Here is a 25467-nt window from a genome sequence, read left to right on the forward strand (position 1 = left end):
GAGGACTTAGTTTTTCTTCACTAGCTCAGTCCCTGGGTGGTGGTTAGGGAAATTTGCAAAGTGGCTGTGAAGGGCTCCGTTGCTCCTAAATGTACTCATCTGAGTATCCGTGAGGCACTAATAATGGGGCCTGAGGATTCTGCCAGTATATGCACTGTACGCCATGACTTTAGTCTTCCATTCTCAAAGCCCTCATCAGCAGCCTGTCTATATCGAGTCTTGGTTGTCACTCATAATTGTTTTGAGTACATCAGTCTGACAATTCACTGATCCTTTCCACTTTGTGCATGCAGCCCCACCACAATGCAAATCTAGGAACTTTTTGAAATTATAAAATGTGTTCTCGGCTCACAAAGGAAAGAGATGATCTGGTCCTCTTTTTGGTTTGGTCCCTAGAGACCAGCTCCTGAGCACTGTGATTCTCTTTCTGACAGGAGCTTTTCAAAAGGACAGCTGCTTAAAGAATAAAGGAAAGAAACCACTGGCCAGAAGAATGAAATACGACACAAACTCAGGAGAGCAAATGGCGGCTCAATAATCAGTGTTTTAGTGGAAAATTCTCTTAGCCTTCTTTCTTTTTGGGCCAGGACTCTACTCAGCGAAAATCAGAAAAGGGTAGAAAGAGACCAAAGGTAGGTCAGTGTGACGTACATTTTAGCCAATGGCCAGGCTAGAAGTAAAATCCTAAGAGAGGTTATCCTCAATGTATCTGAATGTATTTCCTTGGATTTGATAGTTGAGACATAGCTTAAAAATTATCCCTTAGAGTCTAAACGGACAATTGTTGCGTCCCTTTGCCACACCTCTTGAGAAGAATGCTAGTTCAGTTTTATCATTGGAACTCCTGGTGCCTTTCCTCATCGGTCCCCTGCCGGCTGTCGGGGGTGGTGAGGGATGGGGCTCAGTCTGGGTGCTTGTTTGGGTCGTGGCTGCCTCAGGGGAGTCAGCGATGGTCAGCCCTGCTACTGGGACACAGCGTGAGCTAAGAGGAAGAAAAACACCAATGTTTATAAAATGGGGCCAAATCATTAGGAAGAGAGAATTTTTTATTATCATACTTGTAAAAGGAGTAATAAAAATAACCCAACCAAACGATTAAATAAAGGTCTTCCAAATGATAGCCCCTGCCCTAGGAGAGTACATCCTAGCCTTTCAGAGAAAGTGGGCGTGGGCTTTTGCATGCAACATTTGTCTCTATGACTTTTTCATTCATTTTCTTCTCTCATTTTTATCCAATGTGACTTCAGGATTTTCCTTGAGAGACCTTTCCTTTGGTGATTCTTCCTTTGGCCATCTCCCCCGTTAAACACAAAAATTGCATTTAAGTATGTTATTAACTGGAATGCTATTTTGTAATGAAATAAAGAAGTCATAGGCTGTCCCTGACAGGATGCACGCTTCCCTTCTCACGGGAGGGGCTCCTGGGGTGTGGCTCATTCATCCTCCAGGTTGTTTAGCAGACCTCTGAACCGGCCAGAGCTTTCAAGGCTGATGTAGGCTGGGCTGTCTCTAGAGCTGGGGAGAGTGTTAAAGATTTATCTTTCTCTCACGTGCTTGCCAGACCGGACCAGAATCTCCTGTTGGTTGGGAGGAGTTTGGGGATTTTGGAAAGACTGGGAATTGCTTCATGAAAGATAAAATATAGGTCCAAAAAAGTGCTCTTGGCATACACTTGGAGTTGGAAATAAGCAGTTTTTTAAAAAGGCCATTAAAATGGTAAATAGGTTTCAACAGATGGCTTCAGCACAGCAATGGAAAGCCCAGGCAAGGACTTTGGGGTTAAATTTCCTATTTTGGTCAGCTGGGACCAGCTTATTATTCCAGAAGAACAAACATCTATAAAGTTGACAGCTCCCTCCCCTTCTCTAAAGTGGAGGCCGTTAAGGTTGCCTGCTCACCGGCCAGCTAATGGGTGGCTGCCTGCAGACAGTGACCTAGGGAATTGAAAGTCACTATTTTGACACCTGTCAAACTGCAGGCTTAAAGCTCACCCAGGGTGGAGGAATACGATAACCAAGAACCTGTATTACCAACGGGCCGGGACTTTTATGCTCAATATGTGTGCTGGCTTTATTATTTTTTTAGAATCATTTTAACATTTAATGCTTCTCAATTAAAGTGATTTCCTGGAGTGGATGCCAAGCTTCGTTGAGGATGCGCATTAACCACTCTCCGCATCGGTAGTTAAAGACACTGAGGGATTTAAACAGCAATCCACAGGTCTGTTCAGTCAAGGTTTGGCAGAATAAAGCAGATTATAAACAATAATATATGTCGTTCTCTTCTTTTTTTGGAAGGGTTCCAAACTCACAAACGGAGCTAAAGTGCTATAAACATATCCAGGACTAAGCTTTGGGCTCTACAAATGTACTCCATGAAAGCCACAGGCACTGGCGGTGCCACTTTTTATCCTGTGTGTGTATGTGTGCACGTACTTTAAAAGAGCTTTTTATTACACAAAGTGTCCATCAACTGAACTTACCTTCTAAATATTAAAATGGAAACCAGGATTGCTACACAAGTGAGAGGAAAAATAAATCCTGGCTGCAGTGCGGGTGATGCATTTGTTGCTGCTGCCTAGGGCAGCCCATCGAAAGGCACCTCTCTATTCCATAAGGCCCTCACGGTTCCTCCTGTTCAGCTGCTGCATTCAGCAGTGTTAGGTTCAAATGGTCATTTTCCCAACCATAAGAGAAACCCACACCGAGTGCCTGCAGTTGCACCTCAAGGCAAATGCATGTTCCGGGGGCAGCTCCGTGGACACGCCCCACCTGGTTTGTAACCTCAGTGTTGTCCTGCAAACTCATGTTCATTCCTTTTAAGACACGTGGGAAGAATAGCAGCAGGGAAGGGTCGGTCTCCAGTACAAACCAGCGTGCGCCTGGTGAACATCCCCATCTGGTTTTTGGGGCTGAGAGGCTTTCTGCTGCTGGAGGAAGGAATTCTGTCCTCAGAAGTGACTCCAGTACATGACTCCCAAAAGAAGGGAGAGTAAAACATGTAAAATAATAAGATTTATTTTATAATTGTGCCAAGAAAAAGTGATATAACAAAACATAGGCAAGAAAATTTTGAAGAATTTATATGTAAAAGTAAACACAGTAAGGAATAAAAAGCCATGAACTCCCCGTAACTATGATATCTACACAAGGATCAAGCCTTGAAGTTCTGCTTTTCAGGGAGGAGCATGACAAGAATATTTCAAGGATAAGTGAATAAAGATGAGGTTAAATAGCTTTTCCTGTTCAATTCAATCCTTTAGTGTAATGCCAATTAATGCGTATTCGAGAAACTGATCATATTGGGTGCATGATAAATGTTAGGTGATGAGGATAGCAAGGAAGCTTTTTTTTTCTTCAGTCTGATAATCACTATACTTTGACCCCAAAGCTGATGAAGGAACTGTGGTTACTGGAATAATTAGAGATGCTCAAGGTAAAGGTCTAATAATGATCATAAAAATTTTTCAAATCACGCGATTAGAAAGGACTGCAGTGAAGGCTTCTTATAAGGAGGATGTGCAGTGCGCACATGCAACATCCGTGAAGGGGCTCGGGAACGCATCTCCGAGTGCGGCTGACTTCGTTTTCACTTTAGCTTATCCTGATAATGTGGTGCAGGAAAACTTTTGGCCTTGGTATCACAAAAGGCTTGGATCATCACCTTGATTCTGAAAATAATAAGATGACGTATGTAGAAGTGCTTTATATACAATAAAGTCTATATAAAGATGGGCATTTTTATTTTTTCTATTTGTGTGACCTTGGACAATTTGCCTAACGGTTCTGAGTTTCAATTTCCTCATTTGTAAAATAGAGAAAATGACAATTATTTCTACTTTTACAATTATTCTGAGGTTCAATTAAGATGTATAAAGTCCTGTACAAAAGTATGGTGTAATTACTGTTATGTCATTGAGGTTAAGACGTATTGATTGTAAGATACATTAATTTATGTATCACTAAGAAAGAAAATGCTGTCAATTCAACTATGACATGCCATTGTTTGTAAAAGATGTCCAACTTTGGACACGTTAAAATGTGAAAAAATGTGTGCTTTAGAATTGGTCAAATATAGTGTTATAACTAATATTAAAACATTTCACCCAAAATTTAGGAATTGGAATTTGAAATTCACTCATACTTATACTCAATTATGTTCATTACTAAATTGTGGCTGGTGGGTTACACACCTATTCTGAGATAAACATTTATTTATGAAGGGGATCTTTTAAGGACTTAAAGTTCGATGAAAGCCTTAAGTTTCAACTGTGCAATGTTAAATAAACACTTCAAGGTCTTCCCGGTTAACTGAAGCATGCGCTGGCCTGGGCACTGGCCCCTTCCGCAGCCCAGGCTCAGCTCGGCTGCAGCCACACACCTTGCTCATTAATCCTCAGAGAGGCCGTACTGGACACGGAATAACAACCCATAGCCAAGTAGTTAAACCTGGCAGGAAGCTAAGAAATACCTATTTAATAGAAAGGTTCACTGGATTATGGCAACCTTTTAGCTGGAAAATGCTGAAACATTAAAAAAATAGATAATAGATACGATTCCAGATATTATGCTTTGGTTGTTACTTTTCTACCTGACAAGCATAAGACAGAACAGTGTGTGGCCAGTTGGCTGACTTCTTACATCTTTATTCAAGTCACAGTTATAATAGGTTTAAAAGATTTAGTTAGTTTTTGACTGGTAATTTATTAATTTCTGTGAGACTTTTCAAGATACCTCATGCCATAGCTTGAGATAGCAGTGTCTAAGTACTTTTAAATATCCATGATAATGGGAACAGGGAATGACAGCGGCCTAGAACAATGCCTGTCATTTAGTAGGCTCTCAAGAAATACTTGTGCATGGAATGGAGGAGGAGCTGGGAAACTTCACATGAGTCTGCGGTCTCATAGGAAGGACTGAGACTCAGCAGACTTGGTCCTAACTGGGGCCCTCCTTCTACTCTGGGATCTTGGGCCATTTAAGTAAGCTGTTTTTGTCCCAGATTCACCCTCATTTAAGTGGCATTAATATTTGCACTACCAATTTATTGGGTTACAGTGGAGAGATGATGAAAGCATTGTGAAAAGTGAAAAAAGCTAAATGCATATAAAAAGCCATCACTAATCACACAGTATCGAACACTCGGGCTCATTTCTGCCCTGCAGCAGAATCAAAGGTCAAACAGGTCAGGGTCCAACTTTTTGGCCATTGCCTCTTTAAAAATTCCCCAATGTGGTGATCAGTGATAAAACTGTAGTCTATGTATATTGTTGAAATTTTGTCCAATGGTTAAAAAAAAAGTGCTTTTCCCATTCTTTCCAATAGGCATGGCAATACCCCATATATCATCTGGCAGAAGTACTTAAAAACTATGAAAATTGGGTCAGTCAACAAAAGATTTCTCATGCCTGAAACACAGTAACAAGGAGCCAGAAAGAAGGGTTCTAAATGGGATTTATAGGTGGGCTTCAAGACATCATGAACTCCTCCAAATTCCATGCACACACTATGCTCCAGGGGAAGCGGCTCTTAGTTTTTCAAAGTGACCTGGAACTCCCTAAGAGTTAGGAACACTGATTTAGTAGATTCAAGCAAGAGTTCTGAAGATAACAGCAGCTCAGATACTTTTCCTTGCCTCCTCTTTAGGGTTTGTTTACATGATCTCTATTTAGTCCTCATTTTTCACTAGTGTGTAGCAAGACTACCACGAAGGTAATCAGGACCTCTTAGATTAGCTGGTAGAGGGCAAAGTAAACGACTGTCATGAATAAATATTAAACACAGAAAGAGTTGTTAGTGTTGTTCTGATCACAATATCTTCAGGAAAGAAAAAAAGAAAAAGCAACAAATTTCCTTTTTCTCTTTCCTAAAAACAGGAAAATAGGGCTAGGTATGTTGTTATGTGTAGAAACACATCTACAAAGGTGGCTGGAGGACAAGACAATACAATAAATGTGGAATTGAGAATGAGGTAGGGTAGAAAGGCAATATATAAACAGTCTAGAAAATGCAGGTGGTAAAGTGACAGAAAGTAACTACTCATAGCACTACTCAACCACTCTGACAAAGGTCTTTAGTTATCCACTACTTTATGACTCCTCCAATGCCACTTGTTTCCAGTTTGAGAACACAGTGGTGACTCAATTTTTAAAATACTCATGTTGGCTAAAAATAAAAAATCAGAAAGTTTGGGGGCTGGCCCGGTGGCACAGCGGTTAAGTTCACATGTTCCGCTTTGGCAGCCCAGGGTTCGCCACTTCAGATCCCGGGTGCGGACATGGCACCACTGCTCAAGCCATGCTGTGGCAGGCGTCCCACATATAAAGTAGAGGAAGATGGGCATGGATGTTGGCTCAGGGCCAGTCTTCCTCAGCAAAAAGAGGAGGATTGGCAGTGGATGTTAGCTCAGGGCTAATCTTCCTCCAAAAAAAAAAAAAAATCAGAAAGTTTGAACCAAAGATGAGGTAAACTGAATTCCAATCCCACTAATACTAAACAAATAAAGCTGAACAACTATTTTGAAGTTCTTAATGAATTATGACCAGCAATGAACTTTCAGAAAAAGGTTTTCTATGATATTTTAAAATACTGATTGGCTTGAACATTACTAATCTGTCCAGGAAAAAAAACTCATGAATAGCAGAACCAAACTTAGATTAAATGAAAGCATGTCCTAGTTTCATCCTGCTGAACTACATGAAAACAGGGTTCACCGTGTATCTGGGGAAGTTAGCTGGCTTTCCGCTGCAGTAAATTTGCATTCTTTCTTGGTGGGAACTCCTGCAGCTTTTGGCGATGGAACTCATGATCTGGCTGAGTGTGACGCGCTACATAATAATTCAATAATTTAAGGGGAAGGAAAACAAAGCACAACCCAGTTTTCTCTGACATTTATGGATGAAATCTTCCTCTTAAGGCACAGGGAGATGCTCCAGAGATTGTTATATGATAGTAAGGGTTTTGAAAATTCAGATCCTGGTGACAAAAGAATCGAGATTTGGAAACTGATTTTAGAATGCACTTGAAAATGTTAAGCTGATTACTGCTTTTAGTAATAGCTTTGAATGTAAATTTGAAACTTTTAAAATAAGATTAATAAAAAGTTGTATTCTTTGCTTAAAAACAATCTGTATAGTTTTAGATGTGGCAAAACAGGCTATAAAAAACTTTCTAAGAAGTATCAAGGTCAGATTACAAAAGAGAGATGAGAAAGGAGCTCCTCGACAGCTTCTTGCTCAGATAACTACCCCGTAAATCTGAAACGAATCAGCACTTTTTGATTTGCTCATGTCCTAAAAATGTACAAAGTACTACCAGTTAAAAGCTGCATGAAACATCTTGGTCACTTTTACTATTACTAATGAATAAGGTTTCTTAAAACACCTTCAATTAAAGTGGAACATGAAAGAGTTTAGCTAAACAATAGGTTGCAATGTAGCTGGGACTGTGGGACAAGAACAAGATAACAAAGAGAAGACTACTAGAAGCACAGTGGCATGTCACTATGTGCTAACACGCACGTCGCTTCCACAGATCATTAAGACGTCATTTAAAAAATGAACAGTCTTGGTGAATGGTTTAGGTTTACATCTCAGAAAACAAGAAGTTAGGATAGAAAAATCACAAAATAAGCAGCATTGATCTGCCTCATTTCTGCTCTGGAGGGGCTGTTCCAGAAGGACTGCTGAGCTGGAGCTAGTGAAAATCTTACCCACTGCTGAGGGCTCCACTAAGCAAGTTTATTACTTGTTATCTTAACAGTGACATGTTAGAAAAGTTATCCTCTAAATGGTCATCTTTGCATCGCAACTTGTTTCTTACTTCATTTCTTTTCCTACGACAACCATCTACTTTCCTTATACAATAACAAATGTCAAGGAATTCCCCCAGATGGAGTTCTTGAGGCTTAAAAGGGAAAAATGTAGGGAGCCAGTTTCAACAGGCATAATTGTCTGTCCTTCAAATAAAAACTGTGGCATACTTGTCTATGCTTTTAACAAAAAATAAAAACTCTCCTGGTATCCAGAACTAACTTGTATCATACCTAAGCATTGGGGCATTATAGTGATTTCATAGTAGACCCAAAGAGGCCTAACAGTTGGGGCCTGAGCTCCTTTACCAAGACTGCTGCCATACGCGACAGGGACTTACAGCCAAATAAAAGAGCCCGAGGGAAATTCCTCCCTGTTCTGTGAAGGTGGGTTTAGGGAATCCTGACCTAACCAGTGAATTCTCCAGATTGTTTCAATCCTAGAGTGAAGTCACTGAATCTTATTTTAGATTTAAAAAAATTTTTCCTTTTTCTCCCCAAAGCCCCCTGGTACATAGTTGTGTATTTTCAGTTGTGGGTCCTTCTAGTTGTGGCATGTGGGATGCCACCTCAGCATGGCCTGATGAGCGGTGCCATGTCTGCGCCCAGGATCCGAACCGGCGAAACCCTAGGCTGCCAAAGTGGAGCGCGTGAACTTAACCACTCTGCCACAGGGCTGGCCCCTGAATCTTATTTTAAAATGTCCAAGGTTTTGAGTAAATCTAGTTGTTCTTGACTTCTATACCACTTATATGACAAAATTCTGCCCTTTCTCTCTCTTTCTTTCTTTTTTCTTAACACCCTTCTTTGTTCCTATCTTCCCAATTCTGTCTGCCCAAAGATTAACTATTGTAGCTATCTATTCAGACCACCTGTACAAAATGACACAAGATCATTTGATCTCTGCCATATTGGGATTTCACGAAACTCTCCCTAATTATCAGTGTAGTACTGTTGGTCATATTTTGCTTCTGTATGTTTTTTAAAAGAGCAGCCATGTTTAATATTGTGAAATACGATGTGTCTCCTCCTCTCCCCACCCTCTAGAACAGTGATAAATTTCAGAGCGCGCTCAGCAGAATTGGATTGTATTATGCACAGTACACATGATCATCACCAAAACTGTCCTCGCCGGAACGCATGCAAGGAGAATGAATTGCTGAGACTTCAGAATCCCAGTTTCTCAGAACTGATTTTATTAGTCAATGTATACCAAAGATGGGTGGTAAAAGAAGTATTATTTTTGCAGGTTTCTTTCATTATTGAAGCCCTATGCTGTTATAGACTGTGGTTTTCCAGTCTTCTGATTAAGCTTTGCCAGTCGTGTGCTGCTGCAACACCAAAGAAACCGCTTTGCAACCTGTCACCTCTTCCGGCAGGCAGCCGTCCTGGTCTCGGAGAGTGGGGTCAGCGCCAGACTGGAGCAGCAGCTCCACAATGTCCAAAAACTCACAGGCAGCAGCTGACGGGAAAATGGACAAATATGAAAATCAGGTTACCACGAGACAAAGAGAAACGACGATACTTCAGCAGGAAGGCAAGTAAGATGCAATAAGGAAGCCTGAACACCAGTGGCCGGAGGGGGGATGAGAACTGTGCCTTTACAGCGGATCTGCAAGTGTTAGGAAAAGCAAATTTACCTTCTTGGTAGCCCAGATGCAAACAAACAAGCAAATACATTTTTTAAATTGTGAGGCTTTTGGACTCTATTCTTAAGGATGGGAAAAGAACAAAATAGGAAAAGAACAAAAATAGAGTTTAAGAATCTATTTGACTTTGATTAGAATAATGTTAAGTTTGTAGTCATCAAAAGGCTAGAAACACCGTCAAAGTCAAATAAAATAATTGTTTTGTCTTTGAAGAGGTGGTAAGTGGATAACTAACTAAACTTTAAAATTTGTGAATAAAAAGAAAGCTGGCCTAGTAATCAAACCATCCCTCTACAGAATTTTTAAAAAATAAAAATGGCAGCAATCACACGAGGCACAGGAAGGGGAAAAGGACCTATATACATGGAGACTTGTTATGAAAATGGTGTGGTACTGCCCCCGGAGGGACAAAGAGACCAAAGGGCTAGGACAGACAGCGTCCTTTCTTTTGCACACATATAGCTACTGGATTTAAGACAACGCTGGCATCGCAGATCAGTGGGAAACAAAGGTCCATTAACTAGATGGCACTGAGACAAGTGGACTAAAGGCAAAAATAGGCATTTCACACAAGGTGAAACATAAGTGGCAATAAACATATGAAAAAATGAGCAACCACATTAGTAATCTCAGGGAAATGAAAATTAAAACCAGGAGATATCATTTCATACCCACCAAAGAGGTGAAAATGAAAAGCACCGACAATGCCGAGCACTGAGGAGGACCAGGGAGTCTCCCGGCTAGACTGCGGACAGTGTGCATCAATGCAGTCGCTTTGGACGACAGTTTGGCATTACACGTTAAACCTAAACATATGCAGACCCTCTGACCCAGCAACTGTGCTCCTAGTTATACACTTTATAGAAAGCTTTGCCTGTGTTCTCCAGGAGATATTTGCAAGAATGTGCATAGCACCACTGTTTGTAATAGACCCCAAATGTAAACAAACCAAATTCCCATTGAGAATAACATGTAAAATAAACTATTGCTTACTTATACAATGAAACCCCATAAAACATTGAAAACCAGTGAACTACAGCTTCACACAACATGAGTTTATCTCCAAAACATAATGTTGAAGGAAAAAAGCAAGTCAGAAGAATACACTCAGTATTGATCCCATTCAGACAAAATTCTAAAAACAGACAAAACAAAACACCATTGTTCAGAGACACAAATATGGATTGAAACTATAAGGGAACTCACTAATATAAAACTTGGGATAGTGCTAATCTGGAGGGGGCGGTATGCAGGGAAGGCCGTGTAACCGAATGGGGGCACAGGGGGTTTCAAAGATACTCCTACGGTTCTATTTTCTAAGCTAGGTGGTGGGTACTTTTTTTAAAGCTACATTTTAAATTCTTCACATACATTTTATATACTCTTTTGTAGTGTGATATGTTACACAACAGAAACAACAAAAGACTTAAAAAAAGGGAAAGAAAGAAGGGTAAGGAGCTTGATGCAATGGCCATTTTACTGAGTACGTATTATACCAGTCCTATCAAGGATACAGGTAAGACTCCTGCTCCGGGGAACTTCCTAGAAAACAGCTGGGAAACTAATAGGTAAATCAGCAACTCTTAACACAACAGAGTGAACTGTGGCAGACACACACACACACAACTGCAAAGGTGGGGGGGTGCAGAAAGTTGAGGGATCAGGAAAAACGCAAGTAGCTGAGCTTTGAAGGCTAGAATAAAATTCCAGGTAAGCTGAGAAAGAAAGGCGTTGCAGAGTGAGAAACCACTAACAGAGGCACGAGAGCACAGCAATGCTCGGAGAATGGTCTGCTGGCTCAGAGAAGCAATACAGAGCCTGGATTTATGGCAAACTATATAGGGTCTTGAAAGTCATTCTAAGATGTTTGGTTTTGAACGTCATGCTAAGAAATTTGGCATTTATGCGGGGAGTGGCATAATCTGGCCTCTGTGCTGGGATGATAATTCTATAAAGAGTGACTTGGAAAGCCTAGAAATTTGTGGCGGGTAGACCAATTAGAATACTGTGGTAGTACTTTAGGGGTCTTGAAATTAGCTAGTGTCAGCAGGCATATAAAGAAGGGACTGAATAAGAGAACCACTGAAATTCAAGTAGGCGGGATACAGCAAAGTACTGGGTGTACTTTAAAAACAGTTTGTGAATACCAAATTTAATAATTAATGAAGCTATGTTATATTTGTAAACATTTAATTATATTTTGCAATTTTTTGCTTTCTGGAGCAAAAGTATTTTATTTCAGGTTACAAGTATTTTTTATTTATTTAAAAATTATTATTGAGGTAACTGATTTACAACACTATAAATTTCAGTGTGCATCATTATATTTCAACTTCTGTATAGACTACATTGTGTTCACCACCAAAAGTCTAGTTGCCATCTGTCATGGTACAAATGTGCCCCTTTACCCCTTTTGCCCTTCCTACACCTCCTTTCCTGGTAACCCCACCCCTCTCTGGTAACCACCAATCTGTTCTCTGTATCTACAAGTTTGTTTGCTTGTTCATCTTCCACATATGAGTGAAATTATATGGTATTTGACTTTCTCCATCTGACTTATTTCGCTTAGCATAATACCCTTAAGGTCCATCCATGTTGTTGCAAATGGCAAAGATTTCATCCTTTTTAATGGCTGAGTATTCCACTGTGTGCACACACACACACCCACCACATCGTCTTTATCTATTAATCTGTCAATGGGCACTTAGGTTGTTTCCAAGTCTTGGCTATTGTGAATAATGCAGTAATGAGCATGGAGGCGCATATATATTTTCGAATTATTGTTTTTGTGTTCTTTGGATAAATACCCAGAAATGGACTAGCTGGATCATATGGTAGCTCTATTTTTAGTTTTTTGAGGAATCTCCATACTATTTTCCATAGTGGCCACCTCAATATACATTCCCAACAGCAGTGTATGAGGGTTCCCTTTCCTCCACATCCTCTCCAACACTTGTTATTTCTTGTCGTTTTTAATAATAGCCATTCTGAGGGTAGGAGGTAATCTTTCATTGTAGTTTTGATTTGCATTTCCCTAATAATTAGTGATGCTGAACATCTTTTCATGTGCCTGTTGGCCATCTGTATATCTTCTTTGGAAAAACGTCTGTTCAGATCCTCTGCCCATTTTTAAATCCGGTTTTTTTTGGTCATTTAGTTGTATGAGTTCTTTATATATTATGGATATTAACTCCTTATTGGATATATGATTTGCAAACATCTTTTCCAAATTGGTAGGTTGTCTTTTTGTTTTGTTGATCATTTCCTTTGCCACGTAGAAGCTTTTGAGTTTGATGTTATCCTATTTGCTTATTTTTTCTTGGTTTCCCTTGCCAAAAGAGGCATATTCCAAAAGATATTGCTAAGACTGATGTCAAAGAGCATACTGCTTATATTTCTTCTGTTTTCTTTTAGGAGTTTTATGGTTTCAGGTCTTACACTCAAGCCTTTAATCTATTTTGAGTTAATTTTTGTGTATTGTGTAAGATAGTGGTCTACTTTCATTCTTTTGCATATGGCTGTCCAGTTTCCCCAACACCATTTCTTGGAGAGACTTTCCTTTCTCCACTGTATGTTCTTGGCTCCTTTGCCCAAAATTAGCTGTCCACAGATGTGTGGGTTTATTTCTGGGCTCTCAATTCTGTTCCATTGATCTGTATGTCTGTTTTCTTCCAGTACTATGCTGTTTTGATTACTATAGCTTTGTAGTCTATCTTGAAGTCAGGGAGAGTGAATACATCCAGCTCTTTTTTTCCCCCTCATGACTGCTTTGGCTTTTCAGGGTCTTTTGCTCCATACAAATTTTAGGGCTCTTTGTTCTATTTCCATGAAAAATGTCCTTGGGATTTTGATAGGGATTGCATTGAATCTGTAGATTGCTTTAGATGATATGGACATTTTAACTATGCTAATTCTTCCAATCCATGAGCATGGAATATCTTTCCATTTCTTTGTATCTTCTTTGATTTCTTTCAAGAATGTCTTACAGTTTTTCCTACTGTACAGGTCTTTCGCTCCTTGGTTAAATTTATTCCTAGGTATTTTTATTCTTTTTGTTGCAATTGTAAACGGAATTGCATTCTTGATTTCTCTTTCTGCCGCCTCATTGTTAGTGTATGAAAATGCAACCAATTTTTGTTTGTGGATTTTGTACCCTGCAACTTTACGGTATTCGTTAATTATTTCTGATAGTCTTTTGGTGGGTTCTTCAGAGTTTTCTATATATCAAATCATGTCATGTGCAAATAGCGACAGTTTTACTTTTTCCTTTCCAGTTTGGATACCTTTTATTTCTTTTTCTTGCTTAACTGCTCTGGCTAGGACTTTCCAATACTATGTTGAATAAGAGTGGTGAGAGTGGGTATCCTTGTTTTGTTCCTGTTCTTAGAGGGATAGCTTTTAGTTTTTCACCATTGAGTATGATGTTAGCTGTAGGTTTGTTGTCTATGGCCTTTATTATGTTGAGGTACTTTCCTTTTATGCCCATTTTATTGAGTATTTTTATCAAAAATGGATAGTAAATCTTGTCAAATGTTTCTCTGCATCTATGAAGAGGATCATGTGATTTTTATTCTTCATTTTGTTAATGTGGTGTATCACATTAATTTGTGGATGCAGAACCATCCTTGCATACCTGGTATAAATCCCACTTGATCATGATGTATGAACCTTTTAATGTAATGTTGCATTTGACTTGCTAATATTTTGTTGAGGATTTTTACATTTGTGTTCATCAGCAATACTGGCATGTAATTTTCCTTTTTTGCATTTTCCTTGTCTGGTTTTGGTATCAGGGTAACGTTGGCCTTGTAGAATAAGTCAGGAAGCATCCCCTTCCCTTCAATTTTTGGAAGAGTTTGAGAAGGAGAGGTACAAAATCGTCTTTGAATGTTTGGTAAAATTCACCAGCAGAACTATCTGGTCCTGGGATTTTGTTTTTTGGTAGATTTTTGATTAGTGTTTCAGTCTCCTTATTAGTAACTAGTCTATTCAGATTCTCTACTTCTTGATTCAGTTTTGGGAGGTTATATGATTCTAGAATTTATCCATTTCTTCTAGGTTATCCAATTTGTCGGCATATAGCTTTTCATAGTACTCTCTTACAATCCTCTGTATTTCTGTGGTATCCATTGTAATTTCTCCTCTTTTGTTTCTGATTTTATTTATTTGAGGCTTCTCTGTTTTTTTCTTTGTGAGTCTAGCTAAAGGTCTGTCAATTTTGTTTATGTTTTCAAAGAAGCAACTGTTAGTTTCACTGGTCTTTTCTATTGTCTTTTTAGTCTCTATTTCATTTATTTCTGCTCTGATTTTATTATTTCCTTCCTTCTACTGACTTTGGGCTTCATTTGTTCTTCTTTCTCCAGTTCCTTTAAGTATAGTGTTAGATTGTTCATTTGAGATTTTTCCTGTTTCTTAAGGTAGGCTTGTATTGCTATATACTTTTCTCTTAGTACTGCTTTTGCTGTATCCCATAGATTTTGGTATGTTGTGTTTTCATTTGTCTCCAGATAATTTTTGATTTCTTCATTGATCCAATAGTTGTTCAATAGCATGTTGTTTAGTCTCCATGTAATTGTGATTTTCCAGCTTTCTTTTTGTAGTTGATTTCTAGTTTCATATGATTGTGGTCATACAAGATGCTTGATATGATTTTAATCTTCTTAAATTTATTGAGGCTTATGTTTTTCAACACATGGTCTATCTTTGAGAATGTTCCATGTGCACTTGAGAAGAATGAATGTGTACCCTGCTGCTTTTGGATGGAATGTTTTATATATATCTATTAGGTCCACCTGGTCTAGTGTTTCACTTAAGGCTGATGTTTCCTTATTGACTTTCTGTCTGGATGATCTATCCATTGATGTAAGTGGGGTATTAAAGACCCCTACTCTATGGTGCTGCTGTCAATTTCTCCCTTTAGGTCTGTTAATAGTTGCTTTATATAGTTTGGTGCTCCTATCTCAGGTGCATATATATTAATAAATGTTATGTCTTCTTGATGGACTGCCCCTTTTATCATTATATAATGTTCATCTTTGTCTCTTGTTATCTTTTTCAGCTTGAAGTCTATTTTATCTGAGCATCACTACACTGGCTTTGTTTTGGTTGCCATTTGCTTGTATTACCATCTTTCATCCCTTCACTTTGAGCCTATGTTTGTCGTTAGAGCTGAGAAGGGTCTCTTGGAGGCAGCATATTTTGGGGTCTTGTTTTTTAATCTATCCAGCCACTCTGTGTCTTTTCTAAAAATTAAGGTAACATTGGTTTATAACATTATATAGGTTTCATATGTACCTAATTATATTTTGACTTCTGTATAGACTACACCATGTTTCACTCTGTGTCCTTTGATTGGTGAATTCAATCCATTTATATGTAGGGTAATTACTGATAATATGAAGACTTAACACTGACATTTTGTCTTTTGTCTTCTGGTTGCTTTATACTTCCATTGTTTCTTTTTCCTTGTGTTTCTGTCTGCCATTTCAGTTTGATGGTTCACTGTAATGTGTTTTCTCAGTTTCCTCTTTTTTATGTTTCATGATTCTGCTCTGAATTTTTGCTTTGTGGTTACTATAAAAGATAAAAGATCTCATACATGAGACAGTCCTTTTTTTGCTGATAGGATCTTATCTTCATTTGCCTATGCAAGTTCCATCTTTTTCCTTTTCTTCTTCTATGTTTTTGTTGTCACAAAGTATCCCTTCTTGTATTGTGAGTTTATTACCAAATGGAAGTGGTTATAGTTATTTTCAATGCTTTCTTTCCCTTTAACCTTTATGTTATAATTGTTTACTAACCTATTCTGATATAAAATTGTAATTTTCTGATTCTATTTATCACCTTGCTTAAAGCTTCATATACCTTTGCCTTTTGTTTCAGGTAGGAGAGCTCCTTTCAACATTTCTTGTATGGCAGGCCTAGGGGTGATGAACTCCTTCAGCTTTTGTTTGTCTGAGAAAGCCTTTATCTCTCCTTCACATTTGAAAGATAACTTTTCTGGATAGAGTATTCTTGGCTGACAGTCTTTATCTTATGATATTTTTAATATACCATTCCACTCTCTCTTGGCCTGCAGAGCTTCTGCTGAGAAATCTCCTGACAGGCTAATGGGGTTCTTTTGCAGGTTATTTTTTTTTCTCGCTGGCTGCCTTTAATATTCTTTTGTCATCATTGACTTTTGACAGTTTCAATATAATTTGTCTTGGAAAGGGTCTTTTTGTGTTGAGATAATTAGGTGTTATATTAGCTTCATGTCTTATATATATCCAGTTCCTCCCCAGGTTTGAGAAGTTCTCAGATATTATTTCTTTAAATAAGCTCTCTGCTCCTTTCTCCCTCTCTTCTTCTGAGATATCCATTATCCTTAGGTTGCACTTCCTAATTGAGTTGGATATTTCTCACAGAATTTATTTTCTTTTTTTTTTTGTTGAGGAAGATTGTCCTTGAGCTAACATTTGTGCCAATCATCCTCTATTTTGTAGGTGGGATCTCGCCACACCATGGCTTGATGAGTGGTGTGTAGGTCTGCACTGGGGATCCAAACCTGTGAACCCTGGGCTGCCAAAGCAGAGTGCATGAACTTAAACACTACACCACCAGACCAGCCTTTGTAGAATTTCTTAATTTTTTTTAAGTCTTAGTTCTCTCTCCTCTTACACTTGAATCATTTCTAGATTTCTATCTTTGAAGTTGCTAATTCTCTCTTTCATATGGTCTGCTCCATTTCCAATGCTTTTTACTTTCTTCTTCAGCTCCATTTATTGAGTTCTTCAGCTCTTTTTAGAGTTTCTGTCTCCTTGGTGAAGTACTTCTTTTGTTCACTAATTTTATTCTTGAGTGCAGTGAACTGTCTTTCTGAGTTTTCTTGTAGCTTGTTGAGTTTTATGACAGCTCTTTTGAATTCTCCATCAGTTAGATCACAATCCTCCATGACTTCAAATTTGGATTTTGGAGAGTTGTAATTTTCTTTTTGTGATACTGTGTTACCAAAATTTTTCATGATGCTAGAGAGTTGTTCTTCCGCCAGTGCATTTGTAGTAGCTAATGCCTTTCTTATTTAGGTAAGGCTTTATTTACTTTGATTCTCAGCTGGTTCTGGTTGTAGTTGAGAGCCAACACTTTCCACCCTCCACTGACTCTGCCAGAGGTGGTGTCATGCCCTTGCTGTGCTGCCTGTGCCTCCAAGGTTGTTTGCCTTGCTTGTGCCTTTTGTTGTGATCATGGGTCTTACCTCTGGGGTCACTGGGCTGGTGAGGACCTCTGCTGCTTCTGGAATCACCTGAGTTGTGGGTTTCCCCAATGTGGCAAAGAGAGGAGAAGGGAGGAGCAGGAGCTGGGATCAGGAGTACCGCTGCCACATCTGGGGGGGTTGTCTGGTCCACAGGTGCTGCTACTGGGGTTGGAGGAGCTGAGGTTGTGGGTACCACTGCAGCTGGGGGGGCACCAGGGTCACAGGCTCCACTGTTGTTGCTACAAGGTTCTCCATGGTCTCAGGCACTGCTGTGGCCAGGGGACTACTGCCATGCACACTGCCTCTGATGCTGCTCCTGGGTTTTCTGGGGGTGCTGGCACCAGTGCTGCCAGGGACACTGGGTTCACGAATGTCACTGCTGCTACCAAGTGGGCCAGGGTCACACCACTGCCATGGGGGGAGCACCTGGCTTGCAGGTGTTGCAGCGGTTCCTTGAGCCTCTGGTTGCAAGCACTGCTGTGATTTGTAGAGCCTCTGGTCTTGGGCACTGCTGCGATTCCTGGAGACTCCAGTCACCAGAGGCTCCAGGAACCTCAGGTCACAAGCACCACCACCGCTGCTGGGAGCACTTGCATGCAGCCTCCACTGCCAGGAAGGCCAGGGTCATAGGTCCTACTGCTGGGGCAGAGGGCTGGGTGACGGGCACCACTGAGGTTCTTGAAGCCTCTAATTGTGAGTGCCACCACAGTTTCTGAAGCCTCTGGTCTCAGGAGCCACTGCTGCTACTCCCCTGGTTCCACTGCCTCCACGAGGTCCAGTCCACCCACCTTCAGATGTATAGATGTATGTATTTCTCAGGTTTTTTGGTGTGCTGTGCAGAGGATCCTTTTGTTGGTCTATGGATGTCCTACTGGTTGTAACTTAGAGGGGAGAAACAAAGGGAGCAACTCACTCTGCCACGATGCTAATGTCACTCTTAAATATTTTTATAGGTTTTGAAAAGCTCATAGGCCTTAGGCCTGTGATCACAATGTTAACCAAATAAAATGACCTGAGTATTTCTACACTTGATATGAAACCCAGACACGATAAAGAAAATTACTGATAAATTTGAATACACAGATACCTAAAACTGATAAATTTTAACACATAAGAATTTAAAATGGCTATACCATACACACACAAACACTATACACAAAGGTAAATCATAAACTGGGAAACACATTCACATACACAAGACAGACAAGAGCTAATATCCTTAATATCTAAAAAGCTTTAACAAATCAGTCCAAAAGAACAATGAGCAAAATAATTAGAAGATTCAAAGATGACACCTATGTTTCTAGTCTGAGAGACCACACAGATGCTGGTGACATTATCTCTAAAATAAGGAACCAGAAGGCAGAGCATGAATTTTTGGAGGGGAACAGAAGTAGAAAATTATGGAGGAGAAAAAATAATCTTGGTTTGAGACACGATAAATACATAGTACTAGGGGATATCTCTATTGATAAGTTTAGCAGGGAGGTGAAATTTGAATATGAAAAAGAAGCCATTCCATACATATTGCTATCTCTTTTTTTCTTGTACTATGTGACTTTGGAAGACATGTTTTGGGCTCAGTTTTAGCAAATTTTCTGTACACTCTGTTAAATATATTTATATTACATGACCACCTTGGCCAAAGAGCTACCTACCTAAGGTAGTCTCCCTTTTCATGCTGGAGAAACACACTCAAAAGAGGCATAGGGATTATTGAAGATCCCTAATGGTGTCCTTACCAGGAGACACATTTATGAGGCTGGGAAATAAAAAGCTTAAGAGGCAAAAATTGTTAATGCTAGCTATTAAATTTCCAATTGTATTTTTGACTATAATTTACATTTCTCCCCTTTGGATTATGCCAGTTAACATATAGAGTGAGACTCCCTGGTTTTTCTTCATTCCAGTTTATTGAGGTCACATTCACTTAAAAAATATTTTATGAATTCTGACAAAACAAAAAGTATAACTATCACTACAATAGAGATATAGGACATTTCCATCACCCCAAAAAGTACCCTTCTGCCTCTCTGCAGTCAATCCTCTACCCATATCCACAGCCCTTGGTAACCACTGATCTAATTTGTCTTTACAGTTTTGCCTTCTGCAGAAATGGAAATCATATAGCATATAGTCTTTTATGTTTGGCTTCTTTTACTTAGCACAATGCTTTCGAGATTTATCCATGTTACTGCAAGTATGAGTAGTTCTTTCCTTTTTATTGCTGAGTCATATTCCATTGGATGGAATGTAGGCAACTGGGTTGCTTCCAGTTTTTGGCCATTATGAATAAAGACCTTATGAACACTTGGATACATGTCTTTATGCAGACCTTTTATGTTTTCACATCTTTTGGGTAAATATCTAGGAGTGGGATTACTGAGTCACATGGCAGGTGAATATTTAACTTTATAAGAAACTACCAAAGTTCCAAAGTTTTGTATTCCCACCAGTAAGTATAAAGCTTAGCTGCTTTGCATCCTTGGCTGCACTTATTATTATCATTAAAAATCTTTTTAGTCATCCTAGTCAGGTCTATAGTACCTATTAGGTACTATATAGTATAGTCAGGTATTCTTAGTGTGGTTTTTAATTTGCATTTCCATAGTGTCTAATGATGAAAATATTATGCTTATTTACCAACCATCTATCTTTAGTGATTTATCTGTTCAAATCTTTTGTCCACTTATTAATTGTCTCCTTATAAAGTTACAGTTACTCCTTGTCTATTCTGGATGTAAGTTTTTTTCCCAAATATGTGTTTTATAAATATTTTCTCCCAGTCTGTGACTTGTCTTTTATTTCTTAAGAGTGCCCCTTGGAGACTGAAAGTTTTTAATTTTGAATAAAGTCCAATTTATTTTTTCTTTTATGGTTTGTGCTTTTCATGTCCTATATAAGAAATCTGTATCTCAAGATCAAAGATTTTCTTCTAGTTCTTTATAGTTTTAGCTCTTATGTACAGGGCTCTGATCCATTTCAAGTTAATTTTTGTGAAGGGTACAAGGAAAGGGTTGAGGCTCTTTATTTTATTTTGTATGTGTACATCCAACTGTTCCAACAGTATTTGTTAAATAGACTATCCTCTCTCCTCTACTGACTTACCTTGGCTTTTCTGTCAAAAATCAACTGACCATTTGTGATTTGGTCTGTTTCTAGGTTACATCATATTTCATTGATCTATACACCTACCCTTACACCAATAGCACGTTGTTTTGATTTCTGTAGTTTTACAGTAAGTTTATAGTAAGTAATAATACACAGAACAAAGGAAAAAATCTCAAGAGAAATTAAAAAATATCTGGAAGAAAATACAAATGAAAATATAACATCAAAATCTGTGGGATACGTTGAAAGTAGTACTTAGAGGAGAATTTATAGCACTGAATGCATACATTATTTTCACCTTGGAAAACCAGTAAACGAAGAGCAAATTAAATCCAAAATAAGCAGAAGGAAAGAAATAATGGGAATTGTAGCAGAAATAAAAGAAACTGAAAACAGGAAATCAATAAAGAAAATCAATAAAACGAAAAGCTGGTTCTTTGAAAATATTGATAAAATCATTAAGTTTCTAGCCAGGCTAACGAAGCAAAAAGAGAGCGGACACAAATTACTAATGTCAGAAATGGAAGAGGAGACATCACTACAGGGCCAATGGACATTAAAAGGATAATACAGGAATACTGTGAAGAACTCTATGCCCACAAATATGATAACCTAAATGAGATGGACAAATTCCTTGAAAGATACAATTTGCCAAAACTCATACAAGAAGAAACACACAATCTGAACAGGCCTATATCTATTAAAGAAACTAAATCAATGATTAATAACCTTTCAAAATAGAAAATACCAGGCCCAGATGGGTTCACTGATGAATTCTACCAAACATTTAAGGAAGAAATTATGCCAATTCTCTACAATCTCTTTCAGAAGGTAGAAGCAGAGGGAATACATCCTGAATTATTCTATGAGGCCAGGATTACCCCAATAACAAAAATCAGACAAAGACATTACAAGAAAAAAAAACCCTGAAGACTACTATTTCTCATGAATATAGATGCAAAATCCTCAAGAAAATATTAGCAAATTGAATTCAACAATGTATAAAAAGAATTATATAATACAACCAAGTGGGATTTATCTCAGGTACGCAAGCCTTGTTCAACACTTGAAAATCAATTAATGTAATCCATTATATCAACCGGCAAAAAAAGAAAAATCACATGATCATATCAATAGAAGCAGAAAAGGCATTTGACAAAATCCAACACCCATTTGTGATGAAAATTCTCAGTAAACTGGGAATAGAGAAAATTCCTCAACTTGATAAAGAACATCTACAAAAACCCTACAGCTAAAATCATATTTAATGGCAATAAACTCAAAGCTTTCCCACTCAGATCAGGTACAAAGCAAGGATATCTCCTCTCACCACTCCTTTTCAACACTGAACCAGAAGTTCTAGGCAATGCAACAGGACATGCAAAGGAAATAAAAGGCATATGGATTAGGGAGGAACAAATAAAACTGTCTTTGTTTGCAGATGACACGATTGTCTATAAAGAAAATGAAAAAGAACTGACTAAAAAGCAAAAAACCCCTCCTGGAACTAATAAGCAATTATAATAAGATTGCAGGATACAAGGTTAATATACAAAAGTCAATTGCTTTCCTATATACTAGCAATGAACAAGTGGAATTTGGAATTAAAAACATAGTATCACTTATATTAGCACCCCAAAAATGAAATACTTAGGTATAGACCTAACAAAACACATACAAGATCTATATGAGGAAAACTACAAAACTCTGATGAGTGAAATAAAAAAACTAAATAAATGAAGAAATGTTCCACGTTCACAGATACAAAGATTCAATATTGTCAAGATGTCAGTTCTTCCCAACCATAATCCCAGCAAGTTATTCTGTGGATATTGACAAACTATACAGTTTATATGGAGAGGGAAAAGATCCAGTAGAGCCAACACAATATTGAAGGAGAACAACAAAACTGGAGGACAGACGTTACCTGACTTTAAGACTTAACTATAAAGCTACAGGAATTAAGATAGGGCAGTATTGGCAACAGAACAAATACCTCAATGGAACAAAACAGGGAAGTCAGAAATAGACCAACATAAACACAGGAACAAAGGCAATCTTTGACAAAGGAACAAAGGCAATACAATGGAGTAAAGCCTGTCTCTTAAACAAATGGTGCAGGGACAACTGGACATCCACATGCAGAAAATGAATCTTGACAGAACTTACATCCTTTACAAAAATTAACTTAAAATGTATCACAAACCTAAATGTAAAATGCAAAAGTATAAAACTCCTAGAAGACAACATAGGAGAAAACCTAGATGACCTTGGGTATGACAACGACTTTTTAGATATAACACCAAAGGCACAATCCATGAAAGAAAAAATTGATAAGCTGGACTTCACTAATACTAAAAACTTCTGCACTGTGAAAGATAATGTCAAGAGAACGAGAAGATAAACCACAGACTGGAAGAAAATATGTGCAACAGACACATCTGACAAAGAACTATTACCCAAAATATACCAAGAATTCTTAAACTCAACAGTAAGAACACAAACAATTCAATTAAAAATAGGCCAAAGACCTTAACGGATACCTCAACAAAGAAGATATACGGATGGCAAATAAGCATATGAAAAGGTGCTCCACATCATATGTTATCAGGAAATGCAAATTAAAAGAACAATGAGATACCGCTACACAATCGTTGTTATTATGGGCCTTCAAGTTGGCTCTGACTCCTGGCAACCCTATGAACAGCGATGTCCACAATGTCCTGTCCTCAACAGCCCTACTCAGCTTCTACAGACTCATGCCTATAGCTTCCTCTGTGGAGTCAATCCATCTCATATTTGGTCTTCCTCTCTTCCTGTTGCCTTCTACTTTTCCCAGCATTACTGTCTTTTCCAAAGAATCCTGCCTTCTCATAATGTGCCCAAAGTAGGACAGCCCAAGTTTTGTCGTTTTTGCCTCCAGCAACAGTTCAGGCTTAATTTGCTCTAGGACCCACTTGTTCATCTTTCTGGCGGTCCAGGGTCTGTAGAGCTCTCCTCCAACACCATATTTCAAATGAATCATAGAAGTGGGAATATGAGGGTGTGGATAATCTCGGCCTTAGTCTCTAATGACACAACCATTAGAATGGCCAAAATCTGAAACACTGGCAACACCAAATGCTGGTGAGGATGTGGAACACCAGGAACTCTCACTCATCGCTGGTAGGAATGCAACCTGGTATAGCCATTTGAAACAGTTTGGCAGTTCCTTACAAAACTAAATATACTCTTACCATACAATCCAGCAATTGTGCTTTTCGGTATTTACTCAAAGGAGTTGAAAGTTTAAGTCCACATAAAAACTGCACATGGAAGTTTATAGCAGCTTTAATCATAATTGCCAAAACTTGGAAGCAAACAAGATGTCCTTCAGTAAGTGAATGGATAAATAAACTGTGGTACATCCAGACAAGGGAATATCATTTAGGGCTAAAAGGAAATGAACTCTCAATCTATCAAGGGACATGGAGGAACTTTAAACGCATATTACTAAGTGAAAGAAGCCAATATGAAAAGGCTATATACTGTATGATTCCAACTATATAACATCCTGGAAGAGGCAAAGCTATGGAAAGAGTAAAAAGATCAGTGGTTGCCAGGGGTTGGGGGTGGGGGAGGGATAAGTAGGCAGAGCACAGAGGATTTTCAGAGCAGTGAGAATACTCTGTGTGATACCATAATGATGGATACATGTCATTTTACACTTGTCCATAGAATGTACAATGCCAAGAGGAAACTGCACTGTAAACTTTGGACTTCGGGTAATTATATGATATTAAGATACGATTATATTTCAATGCAGGCTCATCAACTGTAACAAATGTGCCACTCTGGTAGGGGAGGATAGTAATGAGGGAGTATGAAATAACAGAAAAAAATACATTTTGGTCTCTGCCCCCGGTTCCTGGCACAGAGCTCCTAAAACCCTTGTAATTTCCTGGATCATAGGAGTATCCTTTGTTCTCATGAGGTGACTCTTGGTGGTCTCCTGGACAGCTTCACGATGGGAGCTGGTTACTAGAAAGATCAAGCCATGATTAGAAGCTTAGAACTTTCAGCCCGAACTCTCATCCTGTGGGATGGGGAGAGAAGCTGGAAAATGAGTTAATGATTGATCCACAAAAATCCCAGAAGTACAGGGCTCGGAGAGCTTCTGCGTCGCTGAATGCATGGAGGTACTGGGAGGGTGGCGCATCTGGCAATGGCATGGAAGCTCTGAGCTCCTTCCCCCATACCTTGTCCAGCTCATCTCTTCCACCTGGGTATTCATTTGTATCCTTTATCACATCCTTTTATAATAAACTGGTACATGTGTTTCCCTGGGTTCTGTGAACCATTCTAGCAAATTATTGAACCAATGAAGGGGTGTGGAAACCCCAATAGGTAGACGGTCGGTCGTACAGCTGACACCCTGAGACTTGTGAAATGGCATCTGAAGTGGGGGAGGTGCAGTCTTGTTAGACTGAGTCTTTAATTTGTGGGATCTGATCTACCCAGGCAGACAGTGTAAAATTGTAGGACACCCAGCTGGTGTTGCAGAGAATTGCTTGGTGTGGGAAAACACCCCACATATTTGGTTACCAGAAGTGAAGTGCGGTAGTAGCGTGAGAGTAAAGGAGAAACACAGAGGGAGTACGTTTTTTCTGTAGAGGGGGGCTATGC

The 25467-nt window shown here is 38.9% G+C and overlaps 1 protein-coding gene across 1 annotated transcript in view; it reads right to left on the reverse strand.

The window, feature by feature from the left end:
- Positions 1-8982: 8982 nt before the first annotated feature.
- The window catches only part of ACBD6 (acyl-CoA binding domain containing 6), a 179689-nt gene continuing 163204 nt past the window's right edge, over positions 8983-25467 (reverse strand). Inside the window, exon 8 of the mRNA XM_046684208.1 lies at positions 8983-9271. Within this exon, the coding sequence (XP_046540164.1) occupies positions 9117-9271 (155 nt within the window). The 3' untranslated portion in view covers positions 8983-9116. The remainder of the gene's footprint in view (positions 9272-25467) is intronic.

Source organism: Equus quagga, chromosome 13, assembly GCF_021613505.1.
Source record: "Equus quagga isolate Etosha38 chromosome 13, UCLA_HA_Equagga_1.0, whole genome shotgun sequence".
NCBI lineage: Eukaryota > Metazoa > Chordata > Mammalia > Perissodactyla > Equidae > Equus > Equus quagga.